This window comes from Harpegnathos saltator, unplaced genomic scaffold, assembly GCF_003227715.2.
Source record: "Harpegnathos saltator strain DR-91 unplaced genomic scaffold, Hsal_v8.6 scaffold288, whole genome shotgun sequence".
Taxonomy (NCBI): Eukaryota; Metazoa; Arthropoda; class Insecta; order Hymenoptera; family Formicidae; genus Harpegnathos; species Harpegnathos saltator.
Genome location: NW_020230081.1, coordinates 308,967 through 326,861, shown reverse-complemented (window position 1 = coordinate 326,861; position 17,895 = coordinate 308,967). Strand labels below are relative to the sequence as shown.

General features: G+C 35.1%; 3 protein-coding genes across 12 annotated transcripts; 2 read left to right on the top strand and 1 right to left on the bottom strand.

Annotated features, from left to right (window-relative positions):
• The first annotated feature begins 491 nt into the window (after positions 1 to 491).
• Positions 492 to 2,811, top strand: LOC105181989 (odorant receptor 67c-like). Of its 2 annotated transcripts, XM_011139110.3 has the most exons (7): positions 492 to 833; positions 964 to 1,060; positions 1,148 to 1,370; positions 1,782 to 1,881; positions 2,096 to 2,197; positions 2,338 to 2,496; positions 2,646 to 2,811. In XM_011139110.3, exons 1-7 carry the CDS (start codon positions 540 to 542, stop codon positions 2,715 to 2,717), a joined length of 1,047 nt encoding a protein of 348 aa, XP_011137412.2. In that variant the 5' UTR covers positions 492 to 539; the 3' UTR covers positions 2,718 to 2,811. The 2 variants fall into 2 exon arrangements, with proteins under 2 accessions (XP_011137412.2, XP_019696375.1); XM_019840816.2 differs by having other exon boundaries at positions 964 to 1,370.
• Positions 2,812 to 3,401: 590 nt separating this feature from the next.
• On the top strand, positions 3,402 to 5,708 carry LOC105181981 (nuclear RNA export factor 2). Of its 2 annotated transcripts, none has more exons than XM_011139089.3 (2): positions 3,402 to 3,859; positions 3,989 to 5,708. In XM_011139089.3, the coding sequence occupies exon 2, from the start codon at positions 4,056 to 4,058 to the stop codon at positions 5,661 to 5,663; it is 1,608 nt and encodes a 535-aa protein (XP_011137391.1). In that variant the 5' UTR covers positions 3,402 to 3,859; positions 3,989 to 4,055; the 3' UTR covers positions 5,664 to 5,708. The 2 variants fall into 2 exon arrangements, with proteins under 2 accessions (XP_011137391.1, XP_019696380.1); XM_019840821.2 differs by having other exon boundaries at positions 3,918 to 5,708.
• Positions 5,709 to 6,120: 412 nt separating this feature from the next.
• Positions 6,121 to 16,420, bottom strand: IntS1 (integrator complex subunit 1). Of its 8 annotated transcripts, none has more exons than XM_011139085.3 (9): positions 16,207 to 16,400; positions 15,671 to 15,856; positions 15,054 to 15,535; positions 12,680 to 14,976; positions 10,763 to 12,553; positions 10,067 to 10,381; positions 6,998 to 7,776; positions 6,544 to 6,816; positions 6,121 to 6,465 (listed from the first exon to the last, which is right to left on the bottom strand). In XM_011139085.3, the coding sequence occupies exons 2-9, from the start codon at positions 15,837 to 15,839 to the stop codon at positions 6,350 to 6,352; spliced, it is 6,222 nt and encodes a 2,073-aa protein (XP_011137387.1). In that variant the 5' UTR covers positions 15,840 to 15,856; positions 16,207 to 16,400; the 3' UTR covers positions 6,121 to 6,349. The 8 variants fall into 8 exon arrangements, 7 of the variants coding, with proteins under 7 accessions (XP_011137387.1, XP_025155434.1, XP_025155435.1 ...); XM_025299649.1 differs by having other exon boundaries at positions 10,169 to 10,381; XM_025299650.1 differs by lacking the exon at positions 6,121 to 6,465 and having other exon boundaries at positions 6,552 to 6,796; positions 16,207 to 16,406.
• Positions 16,421 to 17,895: the final 1,475 nt, after the last annotated feature.

The window sequence follows — 17,895 nt, the reverse complement described above, 5'->3', positions numbered from 1 at the left end:
TTTCACAACTTTTGGAAGCAATAATTCTAGTCAGAAGCGGTTACGCTAAACACGAGAATTTTAGTATATTCTTTACATGTTTATTTATATATAATTTTATCTCTCTTTGAATATATATTTATATATAATTTTATCCTAGAAAAGAGAGAGTTTCATAAAAATGTTGACAAATTTATCAATTCAAAGTCGTCACCTTTTTTTCAAGAAATGATTTATCAGATATCCGACACAAAGAGGAAAATTATTGATAATAGTAGCGAATATTCCGAGAATTAAAATATTTCATTTTTCTGTAAATTAACGCTGAATTTTATTAGATAAATGGAACGGATTAATTTGTAAACCTAATAATTTAATTTAATTATTTATATGGGTCATTGCTTCAGATATTAATTGCATGTAAAGTAGCTATTTTCTAAATTAGAATGAAAGAACCTTTCGGTTTTTCTTTTCTTTCTTAATTTTTAAATCAACTAATTTTCAATAAAATTTCCGCGATAACATTTTGAATAAATACATATGTGATTTTTTATAGAACCATGCGAGAAAAATTAACGCTAGCAAAAGTAATCTATGTTGTAAAATTAAGTCTGTTCGTTATTTGTTTTTGGCCACAACCAAAAGATGCAATTAAATTGAAAGTTATCTGTGTAGCATTGTATCAGTACTTCTCGATACTTTTACATTTAAGCTTGGCACTATCATTAATGAATACAGTTAAAAATCACCTTAATAATCATATTATTATGGCAGAAGCGATAATAATTATATGCGCTACTATGCATGCGATATGCAATATTGTAGTATATAGAATTAATTTGCATCATTTACAAGTAATTAAAACAAAAATATATTTAACATAAATGCTTATAATGTCAGGAATAATATGTGATACCAGGAAAATAGTGTTAATTATTATGCACGTCTTCTTTGCGTATATAAAGTGCATATAATCAATTCCAGTCGATCATTTTTGAGATGGAAAATTTTTATAAATTGATCAAACCACACGAGGAAGCTATCTTACAAAAATATATAAGCAAATGTGTCATCTTTTACGGTGGCTCTTTAATCAATGTATATCTATTCACTATTATCTTTATCTGTGGACCTGTAACACTTAATCAACCATTCCCGACAATGGCAGAATATCCATTTGACGTTTCCTACCAACCGATGAAAACGATTGTTTATGCACATCAATCTATATGTGCATTACAAGCTGCTAGTCACATATGTATAAATATCTTCACATCGCTTTTACTTTGGTTTACATCGGCGAGATTCGAATTATTAACCGAAAATCTGCGTGCAATTAGAAATATTTATGATTTGATGAAATGCATTCAAGAACATCAGAAATTGTTAAAGTGAGATATATTAAATACCAAATTACGTGTTTCATTTATTGTATCGCAAATATTCATAATTTTAATATGTATATTTTTAAAGCGTACATTGCATCCAGTATTTATATATATATTTCAATGAAACTCTACTAAAATTTAGGAATATAACAGTATGTGTATATCAAAATCTTTTGACAGATTTTGATATTATAGATGTAATTATTAAATGTTAATTGTTACATGATTATTTATGTTAATTACATTAGAAAACATAATAGGCCATGTTCTTTTGGAGCTATAAGATAAAAATGATAATTATATTACATTTTATTATTATTTATGATGTCAATCAATTAGAAATATAAAAAAAGAGGTAATTTTTTAATAAAAATATGATATTGTAACTTGATACACGCCATGCATCTATTTTAGGTATACGGAACAAGTTATTCGCGTAATACGTCCCTTTGCATTCATAGTTGTATGTTGTAGTACTTCTGCATTAATAATATTGGGTCTTGTTTTTATTACTGTAAGTATTCGTATTTCTAATGTTATTTTCTGCAATAATACTATGTATTGCAAAACATTAACTTCAAGCCTTCAAAAAGATTCTTATCTATCATTGTACTCTCGTTAAAAATTATTAAAAATTTATATTTATACATATATAGAATATGATGGCTTTTATTTTTTATGAAAATATTTTGATCAATTGAAAGTAATTTGTACATTGTTTTAAACAGGAGCAGCGACTATCAATAAAAATTCAATGTGTTGGTTTAATTTGTAGCGGATTATCGGAAGTATTTATGCATACCTGGCCAGCGGAACATTTAATTTATATTGTAAGTGTATCTTATCGCTGGAAAAAACGACTTCTCTCTCTCTCTCTCTCTTTTTCTCTCTCTCTCTCTCTCTCTCTCATTTTATATAAAATTTCATAAAAAATATGATAACTCTAATAAATATGATAACTCTTTTATAGTGTAACAAAATCGGAGAGGCCGTTTATAGTGCGAAATGGTACAAACATTCAGTAGAACTGCAGAAAAGTGTACAGATCATGTTAATGAGAGCTCAAAAACCATTGACAATTATGATACCCTGTGTTATGCCTTCATTATCACTAAGTTATTATGCATCGGTAAAGAAAAGTTTTAATGTATATTACTATTATATTAATTGTCATATTATCTACATAGATACAAAACTATATTGTAGGCTATAATAATTTCTACATAATAAGCTATTAAACCATAACATTAGAATATTAATATATTACGATTTTTACAGTATTTGTCGACCATATTCTCCTATTTCACGACGCTACGAATATTTATGCAATCTAACCAAAATGTAGATTAACGAGAAATGAAATAGAAAGCATATTCTCAATAATCTTCGAAAATACGCAAATAATTATATTAATGCAAAAATATATAATAATAAACAGTACACATACAAATATACATATAAATCATTGTTATTATTCAATTGTGTGATATTGGAGAACTGAATTCAAAAATTATTTTGATAGCACAGATCTTGTACACTCAGATACCTTGCACGTGTATATACAGACCTTACCTACATACTTTAGACGTGTGCACACGGACTTTTTTACCATTAATTGATAATTAACAGAAATTTCTGAGTAACTACATTGTTTCTAGTTAAGCGTTTTCCATAATTATTGATTAATCCAGGAAGCGAGAATGTATCTAGAGAAAGAGTGACATTTTGATGTTTGATATGTGTCAACAAAGAGAGAGAGAGAGAGAGAGAGAGAGAGAGAGAGAGAGAGAGAGAGAGAGAAAATTAATAGAATTTTAATAGGCTCTTTATTATGTGCACAATTGAATTTTTATTATCTAGATAATGAAAATTTGATTTTACATATTTAAAGAACTATAAGAAAAAATAACCGTAATAAGCTAATAAATATGAGATTAATATCTTTCTTTTTTTTTTTAATTCAATCAATGATACATGTAATTAATACAAATAATTTGTTCTTGATGCTGAAAACCAAAAATAGAGTTATCTTGTAGATCAGAGCAAGGAGAAAGTAATTTAAACTAACCATATTTCTGATATATAAATAAGGCGGGGAAACTACTATTCATTTAATTAACTTTGAGCACTTTACGTGGCGCTTTCTACGAAGGAACCGAAATTTTAGCTAGTCGACATTCCAGTGTTGCTTACGGCCTAATTCTTTCATAGCCTGTTGAAAGCATCATAAATATTCTAACCTGAAGCTGAAACGTTATTCTGAAGGTTCCGCAGTTAAGGTTAAAATATTGGTACATTGTAAAGGTTTTTATACATGTTAAATTCCGTAAAGCTGACAATATTTAACCTTATCGATGCTTTTAATGGAATATACCGTGACTTATTTCTATATATTTCTATCAAAATAAAATAAGACTGAAAGATAAAGATAGAGAAAAGAATAGGTGAAGTGACATCGTAAGAAACATCGTAAGAAAAGAAACATAAATTCGGTAAGAGAAACAGCTCAAAAACATTACGTATAGCTTTGTGAAAAAGATAATTTTTCAGTGAGAGTGTCTGCAAGATTTAGAAAAACTATACGAAAACTCGATTATTATATTATGGCTTTATATAATTAGGTAATTTGATATATAAAGAATTTGGAAGAATTTGGAATTTGGAATCATTCTTCACAATAAGTTAATAATGGCATTACCAACAACGACATCAAATAATAATTTAATAAAATTATCGTGGGAGCCACATCGACTTTCACATTCTAAGCCATCGTTTGACAGTCATGAGATGAACCTTGCGAGTCGTAAAGATTTGTGGCACAAATTTATCATCTTTAATGGTGCTTTACATAGTCGGACTGATGTCATACGTGCTGTAGTAACTGCTTGTGAATCAGAATTTCTAATACCAATTATGTATACCATCGAAGATAAACACAAGAGTACATTCCTAGCAAAATGCAGTGCTACTACCATTGAAAATATAGTGAAGCAAGGACTATGTATAACATTGCCAGGTGGTCAAGAATTGTACATGGACATTGTGTTGGGATTTTTCAGTGTACACAAACTACAACTAAATACAAATAGAGTCATTGCGCAAGCTCTACATGATAGATATGAACCGATAAAAAAAGTATTCAATCTTGATGATTTCGAGAATGAGAAGGCACTAGGTTCGATATTTTGCCCGATCTCTATACCAAAGATCCTACATTTTATTCTGCTTTGTAGCAAAATGGGAATTATGGGTAACAATCGAGAGTCCAGATTGCCTGTGCGTGAATTAAGCCTGAAGAACAATAAGATTACAGCTATCATACTATTTGACAAGTTCTTCAGTTACCATTTGACTAAACTAGATCTGAGGCATAATCAGATTATGGACGTAGAGTATTTGCGTTATTTCTGCGAATTTAAAATAAGCGAACTTTGGTTGGATGGGAATCCACTTTGCACAAAATATACAAGCTCCCAGGAATATGTACATGCTGTGAAAAATGTTTTTCCGCATCTACAGAAGCTAGATGGAATTGTCATAGGAATGGAAACGAAATTCGTACCCTGTATACAGAGTAATTATCTCGGCAGTGGAACAAAAATTTCCTTGATTAAGCAATTTGTCAGACATTTCTTTACGTTATATGATCAAGACGATAGAATAGTTATGAATGGTTTGTATGACAAGAATGCGGTATATTCCATGACATTAGGTACCACAACAAATCACACATATAAGGAAATCATTAAAACATTCTCTACAAACAGAAATTTGTTGAAATTCGTGGATTATGCCAAATGTCATGAGTTCCTGTTATGGGGACCTGAAAAGATAATCACCGCACTTCAACGACAGCCACCAACGTTACACAACTTTAAGACTTTTTATATCGATTTGTTAAACGAAGGAGACAATCACATAGCTATTTCGGTACAGGGATTATTTTCATATCGGACGTTACCCTGTTCACCCATGTTATTCAATCGGACTTTCATTATCATACGAAAGGAAGACAATGAATATTGTATCACTAATGACCAATATTATATCGACGGTACGCCTGCTAATAACAGCGATGTAAAATATGAATTTAAATCTGCTCCTAAATTTTCTCCAACAGTACTTAGTGTGTCTGAGAAGGAGCAACTACTTAGATTTTTACGCGAACTTACTACAATGAATATTAGATACTGCTATAAATACCTTCAGGATGCGGAATGGGATATAAGAAACGCCATTTCTATGTTTATGAAAAACTATGCGGTCAATAATGTAACTCCTGAAGCTTTTCAATAAATTTATATTATAAATTTCTGTGTTTTTCCTAGAAAATAGAGTTTTATAATTATATATGTAAATATTTGTATAAAAAAAATAAGATGCTTGAATTTGCATTGCCTTGATGCAATTAATCTAAATGTAAATAATGCATTGTATTATACACTATTAAAAATGATTATTTAAATTAAAATAATGCGAATTTAAATATCTTTTTTTTCCCATAACCATGTAAGTGTAATATAAGTAAACATAAAGTATAATTAAAATGTAAAATATTTGTTTTATTTATTTTGTAGTTACATTCATATTCATATAAAAAAGATACAGTCTCTAAAAGGTTAGATAAATAATATTTATTAATTTATAGAAAACGGATATTTTATTAATTCGTAGAAAATACCATTTTATTCATAGAAAATTTTATTAATTTTTTTATTATTAAAATAACCTCTTAAATTAAGTTAAAGTTCTTGTGAATTTACCGTGGAACTCTTGATTCATAATGTCAGAAATGAAAAAATATGTGGTCAAAATTCTTATATGTCATATAAATTTATACAAAAGAATTTAGATTACCAAAGCATATTTGTGCAATCTGAAATATTCTTTCAAGTGAAATATTCTTACAAAAATATTTATTTTATTTATATTATTTTAAATCTCTCTATACATTTCTTTTTATCTTATTTTACTTAAGAGCCTCAACAACCTTGTTGCGTGTTTAATAGAGCAATAGCTTTAATGATGAAAGGTATAGTGTTGACATTCGAATTTACTCCCAATTCGAACACCTTTTTCATCAATGGTAAAGCATGTTCTAAAACAGAGAAATAAAAAAAATTCACTCATAAAACAATAACAAGGGAAATTCGTTTTATATAAATTGGCGTTTTACCTTGCATACATAGCACAATGTCTGGTAGTTTTTCCAGAGCTGATAGAAGAACATCCGCTCTATGACTATCCAAACACCGCTGGAATGCCGATAATATGTTCGCGTTTGGCAAAGGACGATGTTTCAGTACTCTGGCAAGGAGAGTATGCGCTAGAGTTCTAATATTACCCTGTGGAGATACCAACAACTCTGCTATATTATCCATTATGGGCTCCAAAACTAAAGGTTTCCGTGATGATAAATGCTCGATCTCCTGAAGTGCGTTGAATACATCTACGTTCAGATATAGAATATTATGAAAGAAGTTGTATCATATAAGATAATTGTAAATGATAAAAATTGATTAATTTTTCATGTCGCACATATATTATAAAAATAATCATGTTCGCAGGTCGTTTATATTAACATTACTTAGTGAAAGGAAAAAGTATCGTGAAAAAACATATCGCTGTACCTTCACCATGCAACTTCGTAAGAGTGGCCAACAATGACTGCCAATGCTGTGGGAAAACTGATTCGGCAGGTGAAAGTGTGGGAGCTATAGTGATTGGGATATCATCCGCGTCGTCTCCTTCTTTCGGCACAGGTATACTCGATACGAGTACTCTCAAAGCAGTTAAATTAGGATAATGCACTTGCAATTCGTGCAGGATATGTGCATGTTTTTGTAAGTATCTCATTGCCCGTTGTGGATCGTGTGTGATGTAGGATTGTAATAACGACACGAATCTGTTGAGCAAAGGTATCAGATCCTTAATAGGTCCATAATTTTGAAAGCATTGGAAGTAATTCTCCAAATTATTCTCCAACGAAATTTCGTGTTCTTCTGTAAACAAATGCGGTTGCAAAAGCTCGAGCAGACCCATTACTTGCGTGAAGAGATTCAAATGGTGGCCTGTGCGAAATTGCCCGAAATCAAGATAACATCTTCCCATCAAGGAAGACGCTAACATCGGCAATTGTCGTAACACTAATATCGGATGTACTGCTGCCATTTTTCTAGCACACAGTTCGAACTCTTGGGATTTGGAGTTCCAAGACTTTTGTCTGGGCGTTGCTGCCAAAGCTGTCAACAAAGAATGGCTCATGCAATCGAGCACTGAGCCCACCCAATCGGTTATTTTTGCTCCATTGACGAATTTGTTCGTTTGGCAAATGCTCAGGTAACAGATGACTTTAGGAATTTTCATGTACATGTGCAACAGAAATTGATGAGTCATATCTGAATCTACGCTGCAAGTTAAAGAAAATTGTGTAAAGAAAGGAACATGAAACCGTTTTAGTTGCATGCATTAAGGCTCCTGGATGCTCACCGTGACATCTTGGATGGTGACATCAGAATATTTTAAAAATGTGTTCTTTGCTTCTGACGTCATCAATCAGGAATTGAGTGGTGAAAGACCAGGAGCCATAAGGCATTATCATGTGACATTATAATTCAAAATATAGCCGCGGCAAGGAAGCAGAAATCTTAAAGAGATGGATATTAAATCCATAGGCTTACATACATAGTCTGAATGCTCCACAAGAGGCTGCAAAGACTATACCTAACAAGGATAGCCTGTGTCATTTGTTACTTAACTTTTTTTTTATACTCTATTGAAGAAATATAATATAACAAGAAGCTAGATGGAGACAGCAGATCCAAAACATATGTATGATGTATTTTCCTTTATATCATGTCTTCAAAACTCTCGCAAGAAGACAGTCTATGTATATAAATCTATGATAAAATTAATACATCTTAAATGGCCATTGCTTGTATCTCATAATCATAATTCCATTTGATGTTTGATAAGCTGGTGGGAAAAGATTAAATTTTACAATTCTAAATTTGTAAAAATTTGTAATATTTACAAATACATGTATTAAACCAAATACCGCTTTAAGAATTAATAGTCAATTCAGCGGCTTAGTTTCTTTACAACATTTGAAAACAATAAATTGCATCCTTTTGCAATACTTGAAAACAGTAAGAAAAGTCCATAATTATTATTTGTATAATATAGTAAAGATACAAAGAAGCAGATACTTTTATAATCATCTCGGGTAATATGCATGTTTAAAGGACGTCTTGTTTAAGTTTAATCAAAAAACAGAAGTCTTTCAAACATTATAAGAAAGTGTCTTAAAGTCATATACTATAAGATATTCCTAAGACCACAACTTTACTCTTGTTTTTTTCAATGACTTACTACCGAAAAAGAGAAGAACAAAATAAAGTTATATCGTCAAGAAAATTAATGAATGATAGCGCACAAGACGATGTCTCAACCTTCTACCCACCAACAACAACAAGCGAATGCTGAAGTAACATTTTTTTCATGTTCACAGTTTGACATAATCTACATGACAGCGGATGTCGCTATCCACCGCGTCGCGGCATGATCGTTCACCTATCTTCTTAATTAATAATTCAGAATTGTACGTTGTATGCAGAATAGTATGTTTTTTTATTTTTGACACATTAACATAATTTATAAGTATATGACACACATAGATATTTCATATATTTACCACTAGATATTCTATATATCAACAACACAAGTTCCTGTTCTGCATATTACAAATAGTGACAGTTTGAGCCACTATTAAGTGAAGCAACTGTGGTTGTTGCAAAAATAAAAGCATTCTTTGAAATGTAATGTTTTGTTTGAATTTACGTCTATGTTGTCAACGGAGTATAATCAATATCATATACCTAGAATCCAACTAAAAAGGGAAAAAGAGAAGAAAAGAGAGGAGAAAAGGGAGAACAGAAAGAGAAAAGAGGAAGAGAGAGAGAGAGAGAGAGAGAGAGAGAGAGAGAGAGAGAGAGAGAGAGAGAGAGAGAGAGAGAGGGAGGGAGGGAGGGAGGGAGGGAGGGAGAGAGAGAGAGAGAGAACGAGAAATAGAACAAAAAAATTATTTTTGTTTATAAAAGTATCGACTTCGAATTTTTTGTAAAAATTTCCCCACGAACTTACCGAATTTAATAATAATTGAGATACAAGTGTCAATTTTTTACGCGAAAGTTTTATATGCAGAAACTTCGCGGTGCATTATTGTACCGTCAAAAATTATTAAATCTTTGTAGAATTGATCTTGTGTATATATATATATATATATATAATAATCTACTTCTATTGGCCATTTTTTTGAAATATATAAAGAATATATAAAGGATATCTAACACAACGCGTGCAATCGCTCGTAAAACAAATATGTACCACTCGCAGTTGGTCATAGATTGCCAACAAATTCGAGATATCTCAAACGAAATGAGCAGTCATACGCATTGTCAGACGCTCCTTTATATTTGTATATATTAACCCTTTGCGGACGAGTATTCTTTCAACTCTGTTTCCCAGCAGGTCGAGCATGTATAAAATAAGATTGTACATTAAACTTCGCATTGGCGTTTCTTATTTGTTTACCGCTGTAGCAGCGGCATTCGACCTGAGAAGCAAAATCGTGTTACCGCCGTGGTGACGGTATCGTCCGCAAATGGTCACATTTATATAAATAATTGTAAAATATATACCTGCTATTACCCATCATGCGTTCTGCTAAATATATAACCACACTGGCGATCAAGTGATTTTCAACGGATATGCAATGTAGTAATAGATCTAGTCTTACATACATCTTAGCAAGAGCTGCGTTCCTGTTCTGCATATTGCAAATACTGATAGCTTCAGCCACTATGTACGCCACTAAGTTAAGTAACTGTTGTTGTTGCAGAAGCAAAATATTTTCCGGGACATAATGTTTCGGTGTGAATTTATCTCTACCTTGCCATAATTTTGGATTACATGTTAACGCCCATAAGAAATCCAATACAGCAGTTGGATCGTATCTACAATTCGTAAAGGTTTATAATTTTCCATATTTATAGTATATAAATATAGTTTTGTAAGTATAGAATATATACACTAATTTATATAATATAGCACTGATTTGCGTAATATGCACTTTTTCTTTGTATAAAACATTAATTTATGTCATATACATTTACGTAAATTATCAAACGATCAGTAACTTGATCAGTAATCTTGATAATTAAGACTATCAATAAAAATAGGAAGAGATTATCAGGATGACAGCTTGGTTAGTCAGTAGAGTGGAGTACTTGCCTGGTAAGCAAAAGCTCCTCAATTTCTAATACTGCCAGTTCTCTGATATTCTCGATATTTCTTCTTATCTATTATGCCCATTTGTAAGATATGTTTTTACTTACCCGTCGTCGCATTTACTTAACAAATGCTGAACACATTTGTGTAAAGTGGTCCAGCTGGCTCTGTGTGTCAACAAAGTCAACAAATATGGTCTGCAAGAATGAGAGCTCGTGACACTTCCGTCGATAACAATACGTACTTTCGTCTTTCCAAACAAAAGTTTCATTTGTAGGTTGGGACAAGTACCAATTAATTCGGGTTCTACCGATGCCAACCAATCAATCAACAGGCCCGTACGAGGCTTCAACGCACCTTCGTTACTATCACTGACTAATAGTTTCGCCATCGCTTCGACCAAGACGTCGTTCTTCTGCTGTTTGAGACAAAGATCCAGCAATCTGCGGCCTACATCCTCTAGATTCACAGGGTCCGTGCTTTCCAACATCGAACCAGGATTTTCATGATTCTGGATCAACCTCAACAATTCCGTACGTTGCGACGTCTTCGTCAATTGCACGTTGGCGAAATCCCGGAGGATCGAGAGCACCGGCGCCTTCACATCGCCTATCAACGATATCAGGTTTAAGCACATATTACGTGCCAAATCAAGTATGTGTTGCGACATCATTGGCTTTTTGAGCGGAAAGAGTATCATGCGCATTAAATTGCACGAACAATGTCGTATATGCACGAGCGAGGTCAAGAATTGTTTGACCTGCATAGAGCTCAACACGCTGCATATATGTTGTATCGCCAGCACCACCGCGCCGCTCTCCTTCCCGCAGCGTTGTAGATCCTTCGACAGGATCTTGTGAAGACGCCTGTACGCGTCCATTTTCTGATTCATGGGGATATTCTCGATGAACAGCCGATTTATCAAGTGAGGTACATCAGTCTTGACGGAGCACTGTATCACTGATTGCTTCTGCACCGTGGCGCTCGGCGGCAACGGCTTCTGCAGCTTCTGTATGGTCAAGATGCTCTCGTCGGGCAATTGCGGCTCTATTAGTTGCAACACTTGGACAAAAACCAGGCCGCCCGTTGCGCCTCTTCTGTGTTGCACTTGGACCAACTGTGCCATATATGTTTTGTCCAGTACAGCTTCACCGACTGATCCTGGGTCTATTTGGACACCATTGTCCAACGTATGCAGCAGCTTACTCATAGAAGACACAGGTATCCCGAAACTTTGTATGAAAAGTACTAATTGCTGAGGCTCAAGGTCCTTCAATGCAGCATCAACTAACCGCGGGACATTACTCCTGATCATTCTTAATTTAAGCCAATCAGGTATAAGCAATGCTTCTTCGCTGGTGTCAACAAGGAAGGCCTTTGGTGGTTCTGTTAACGGGAACCACGTCTCCAGCAAACTGTTAAACAACGAATCGTCTTCTGATGTGTCGTACGTTAACAGTATAATCATAGCATGAACCACAAGGATATGCATAGTGCATTCTTCTCCATTGCTCCATTGGACGAGAATTTGGTCCTGACTTTCTGACCATTGATAATCTTCTCGTCTCGGCAAGCGAGCCTTCTGAAGATAATTACAGAAAATCGCCATAAAAGCATGCAGGGTTTGTCTGGTTTGCTGATTGTCGCTTTCGGGTTGCGGTAAAATGGCAGCGATAATTGTGCTGCGTTCAACTACCAATTGAGAGATTTCATTGGCTAAGTCGGTTAATTCAGGTAGATCATCATCGACGGTGTGTGTTGCTAGATACGAGATGTAAGCTTGCACCAATTCAGGACTATTTTCGACTTGGCAAGCACTACGCAACGCTGTAGAAAGCAAGCCACGTACTGATAAAAAATGAGGTATGGATGGCAATTTTCGTAGAAGCCATTTCTCTCTAAAATGTATTAAATATGTTAAGTATAAAATGTGTTAAATATAAGATCGGGAAATATAAGATCAAGTGTTTTTCTTTTTTCTTTTTTTTTTCCAGGACACAGTTCAAGAATTTTTATGAACTTACCTCTCGTTTTCTGCGTCAACATCCATATTTTCGTCATCAAGAGTCATAGTATCAAGAATCATCCTCAATCCAGTGATAGCTTGTAGACGACTGCTACTCTGTTGGCTACTTAATCTCCTGAGAAAGTACTCAAGGACTTCATAAGCGTGCTGTTGATCTTCATCAGGGTCAGTCAACAATGTTTGAAGATGGGTTAAAAGTTGCTGTTGTCGAGGCTGCTTCTCGACCGTTTGCGGGCTAGTAGTCAGTAGATACTCGCAAAGACACTGCACCGGCAGCTGGCTTAATGAACCTTCGCTGTTCTGCACTAGATCTGCCAACCACGGCATGCTCTGCGACGTGTTTTGCTGTTGACGCTGGATAATATCCAGCAAGAAATCTGGCTTACGCGATCGGCAAAACAAATGGCCCAATCGGTGAGTGGTATTCAACAGCTGTATCTGCTCCAGCACGCCCGGTGGTGGCCTTCTGGCGATTCCGGTTGGATCCATAGAGATCAATTGTGACAGCAAGAAACTGTTCTGCTCGGACAATTGGATTCGAGTAGACGCTGCGGCCAAGTGTGACTCATATTCCAATATATCCTGCTTCTCAATAGCTTCGACCTGCAGCTCCTTCGAACGCTCTTGTTCCATAATCTCCGGGATAGCCATACTTGGCGGTGGATATGAAAAATGATTAGTAATGCACATTTCCATCAACGTTCTCAAAATAGGATAATTTTTCCACGCACTCACACCTATCGTATCTGGATTATGAGCAGCTAGAATTAATATCATTATCCATCCTTTCCAGTAGAGATTAGATATCGCTAATGACGGTGGCACATAATCTACGGGTATATTTATCGTCCCCGGGGGCTGATATACCGAGAGATTGAAGATAAGTTCGACTAGCTGCGTCTTTTCAACACGTAACATCAAAACATTTTCTGTCGAACTAGCGGCGGCTCGTCGTATCAACTGATCGGTCAGCTCCATCGTCTCTGAATGAGTAATGCTATTCTCCTTCGAAAGGCCAAATAACAGCAATCTATACAGTGTATCCTCCAGCAAGGGTACGTCGGACACCAATCGTAAGTAAAATGCTCTGTCCGACTCCGGCGGCCAATTGTCCAGTTTGTAATACTGCTCATGAGGCTCCAGGTACAGGATCTTTTGCAACGCGTGTAGAAGATCGTTTCTCCCGACAGCATACATTTGCTGTGCCGAGTTTTGTAACCACAGTATCGCCTCGATTTGTATCGTGGACACAAGTGAATGGAAATTGGTCAGCAGAGAGACGTCTTTCTTGTCCGCGCGCTGTGATAAGGATATCGCTTCCTTTACCTGCGGGCTTATTCCCATGAACATACAAAGACATAGCAGATCCGCTATGGACATGAACATACGATCCTTAAACTCGAAAGTCAATAACTGCTGAGCCAAGTCCGCTCTCTCGGACATAAGTGTTTGTGCGAAAGCTACGAGATGTATATCATGCCTACACACACGTACGATCTCTCGAAGTAACGCTCGCAATGGCCTCAGATAATCTTCACGGTTCATAAGTAACTCCTGAAAAATCTCCGCAAGCAACTTTGCCGCCTGCTCAGGTAACGTTTGAAACATTATCGCTAGCATGGGCATGTTGTTCGGATTGCGTGCGTTTGACAATTCGTTGTAGATCGTATGTTTCAGCATAGTAGCTAAATTCTCCGGGTGTAGTCCTATCAGTTCTTTGACACCGTTCAAGTACATATTAATTACAGCTTTTGTCTTCAACCTCATCTTCACCAATTGACTTATTACTTCGACATCCCTTTGAGTGTGTGTTGTACAATTATAACACACGTAACTAAGCACTTCTTGAGCGGTTCTCATTAATTTAGGATTGTGCAACCACATTTCTAATCTGGCAACAGCAATATTTCTGATCTCAACAAAGCCGCACGTCGCAGAGAGCAGTTTCAAAAAGTTTCTCGTAATGGTCTCTGGTTGGCGTCTATTTAATTGTTCTTTTACTGCTTCCAATACTATGGACTCTACGTTCTCTATGCAATGTGTATATCGCGGACTAACAGTGAACTCTATTTTTTCCTTGTCCGCAGATAATGATGTTGCCGAGGTTGTCGGATCTTCGTCATCTACTGTAGAGGGGCTTTGGCAGTCTCGCGGCATTAATACCGGAAACTCGGACTGAAGTGCAGATTTAGGTGGTTGTCTTGTGTTGAAACCAGTCATTATATTGTCGACAAAACCTTTGCATTCTTCGTGATCAATCCAGACACGTTCCCCGACGGCATCGTCCGTATATAGCTGTAAAAAGGCTGGTGTAAATATTAAAAGTATATTAAAAGTGAAACATGAGATATATTATATGAAATCAGGAGAACCTTTACGAATATTTCTGGCCAGTTCTTTTTATCACAGAATCCTTTCATCAGAAGATTTGCGGCTAATACAGGAACCAATGCATTTCCCTTGCTTTTAAAATTATAACTTTGGTCTCTCTTTAAGAGAGATGACAATGCGTGTAATATACAATCATTCGAGAAAATAGATGGGCGAATTTTTGCTATAAATAATAGTCCCATGTAGATCAGTATCTCAGGCTTCCATTTCTGATTCTTCAGTGTTTTTACAGCACCACATATTATGCCTATAACTTTATCACCTTCATCATTCTCATTGGCTTCAAGTGTCATAGGTACAAAGTCAACAGGATCACTGTCTATAGCTACAACTTCCCAAGCTTCTGCACTAGGGAAAGGTGGTCGATGAGGACCAACATGACCTGCTAACTTAGGTTTTTTCTGTGGTATATATTGAAATGACTGTAATGATCCTGAAGGTGCATCTTTTTTTCTATCACTGCCTATATAACATTGTATATTTTCAGTACCATTGTACCAGTATATACATATCAATATATACATACAAGTACAAATATTAATTTGATGTTATATTAATATTGTCAAACAAGAATCATTAATATCAAATAGTTACTTACCAGAAGTTGTCAAACTACTACTTGGTTTTGTATGAACAACACCTGGTCTATTTTTAGCATCAGAACTTTCATTCCGTGAACTCTTTGATCCTAATGCAAATAAATCTGATGGATGCTGAGCAATTTTACTTTTGCCAGCTCTTCCAACTCCTGTTTTGCCACGATCCATGTATCTGATTCACTAGACTTATATGAAAATACAAAAAGAAATTTAGCTTTAAAATAAATAGTTACATATAGCAAATGTTACAATGCACATTAAATATAAGTTATAACGTATGAGACGTTATAATTTTTACTACCAAAAAACAGGATATGATGTATCCTGAACTTCTTTTATCAATATCTTTGATATAAATTTATCAAAATAATAAGAGAATACTGGTTTATTTTATATAAAGAAAAAAAGGATACCTTAACCTATTCAACTGAATCTCTTTTATCTTTCATTGATGCTTATAGGAATTGTACTACATTAAGATCTAACTTCTTTCAAAGATGTACAAAAAATATATGTTAAGTTGATTAATACATACTAAGTATAAATAAATATAAATAATATGTATGCCAAGTATTCTACCAAGTCCCAATATACCAAGAATTATATTAAGAATTCGGTTTCTAACGAGTGTTTTTCAAACTAAGCAACTGAGCATACAGTAGAAAGCACCATGCCGTGCCGCGTCAAGAGAAGTACTTCTCCTCCAACGGCCCCCACCTACTGCGCATTTTCTCGGTGCTTCCGCATTTTCTCTAGTGGATCCGCTAGAGGAGTATTTCCCCTGACGCATGGTACGGTGCTCCTCAGTGTGCGAAAAAATGTTGGATTCCATCTATAGCAGTTATAATAGATATCCATGGACATATTATATTTAAGCTGCAGTGAAAAATAGGAATAGAGCTTGCATAGAAAAGGATGTATTCTGTTTTGAGTCTGCGTGTTCTTTCTTGCACGCAGTATTGTGATATTGGTGAAAAATTCAGTAACGTATGCATATGAGTGGCAATTTTGGCGGGATGCGACCGGCAGATGGGGCAGTAGGTTAATATGTCGATGTCTGGTTTATGCATGCTAGATAATTATGTCATATATATATAATATATATTAAAAATTTTAAGTTTTCAGAGTTTATATATATATATATATAGGACTCTACAAATATTTTTCAATAATATGGGTGCACAACGATATCCCCATGTGCTTGCTTAGATACTTGTATAATGCCGAAAATATCGCGCATGCGCAGAAAACTTCATCAATATCGCATCACTACTTGCACGTGCGATAGAAGGGATACAAAGAGGAGGGACAGCTGCGATATGTATCAACTACCTCCCCTTCGATCGTATGTGCGGTGAGGACGTACGGTCGCGGACATAAAGGTTGTCACTTTTTTTTTTAATGACTTTCGGGACGTATTCCGACTCAAGAAAGATGACAGCTGCTGATTCGCCTACGGAGTACGCCTGCGCAGTAATTCACAACGAAAGGCGAGAAATGAAATATACGTGGTATGCCATAAGTATGTCAAGCATCATTGCATTCAGCGAAGAAAACCGCTGTGAGCGATTAGTGACTATTGGTCCTTACTGTTAGATCCTTACATTTAGACCAATAACGTTGACGAATTATTCAACAGTTGCTCAACCGTTGAGTCAACCGTCGTGAACGCACCCAATTCTTACATTTTGAAAAATCAGCAACGGAGGGATAGATATATAGTGCAAGTCACTCAAATGGGAATGCGTCTTTTGCAAAGTATTGAACAGGTATGTATATTAAATTTTAAGTGAAATCGTATTTTTTAGTCACTAATCGCTCACTGAGCGGTTGTCTTCGCTGTACCGCGATTCTGTAACTCGTTATTGGAGTTAACGACACTTTCGTTATCGTTGCGCAGCTTTTGTATACCGTAGAAAAGCTGCGCAACAATAACGAAACTGTCGTTAACTCCAATAACGAGTTACAGAATCGCGGTACTGAACGCGAATGATTGTTGACATACTTATGGCATACCACGTATATTTCATTTCTTGCCTTTTGTTGTGAGTTACTGCGCAGGCGTGCTCCACAGGCGGAGCAGCAGCTCTCATCTTTCTCGAGTCGGGATGCGTTCCGAAAGTCATTAAAAAAAAAGTGACAACCTTTATGACCGCGACCGTACAGACATAAAATAGAGTACATCCTTTTTTATACGAGCTATACCTCTATTTCTGAAATTTGG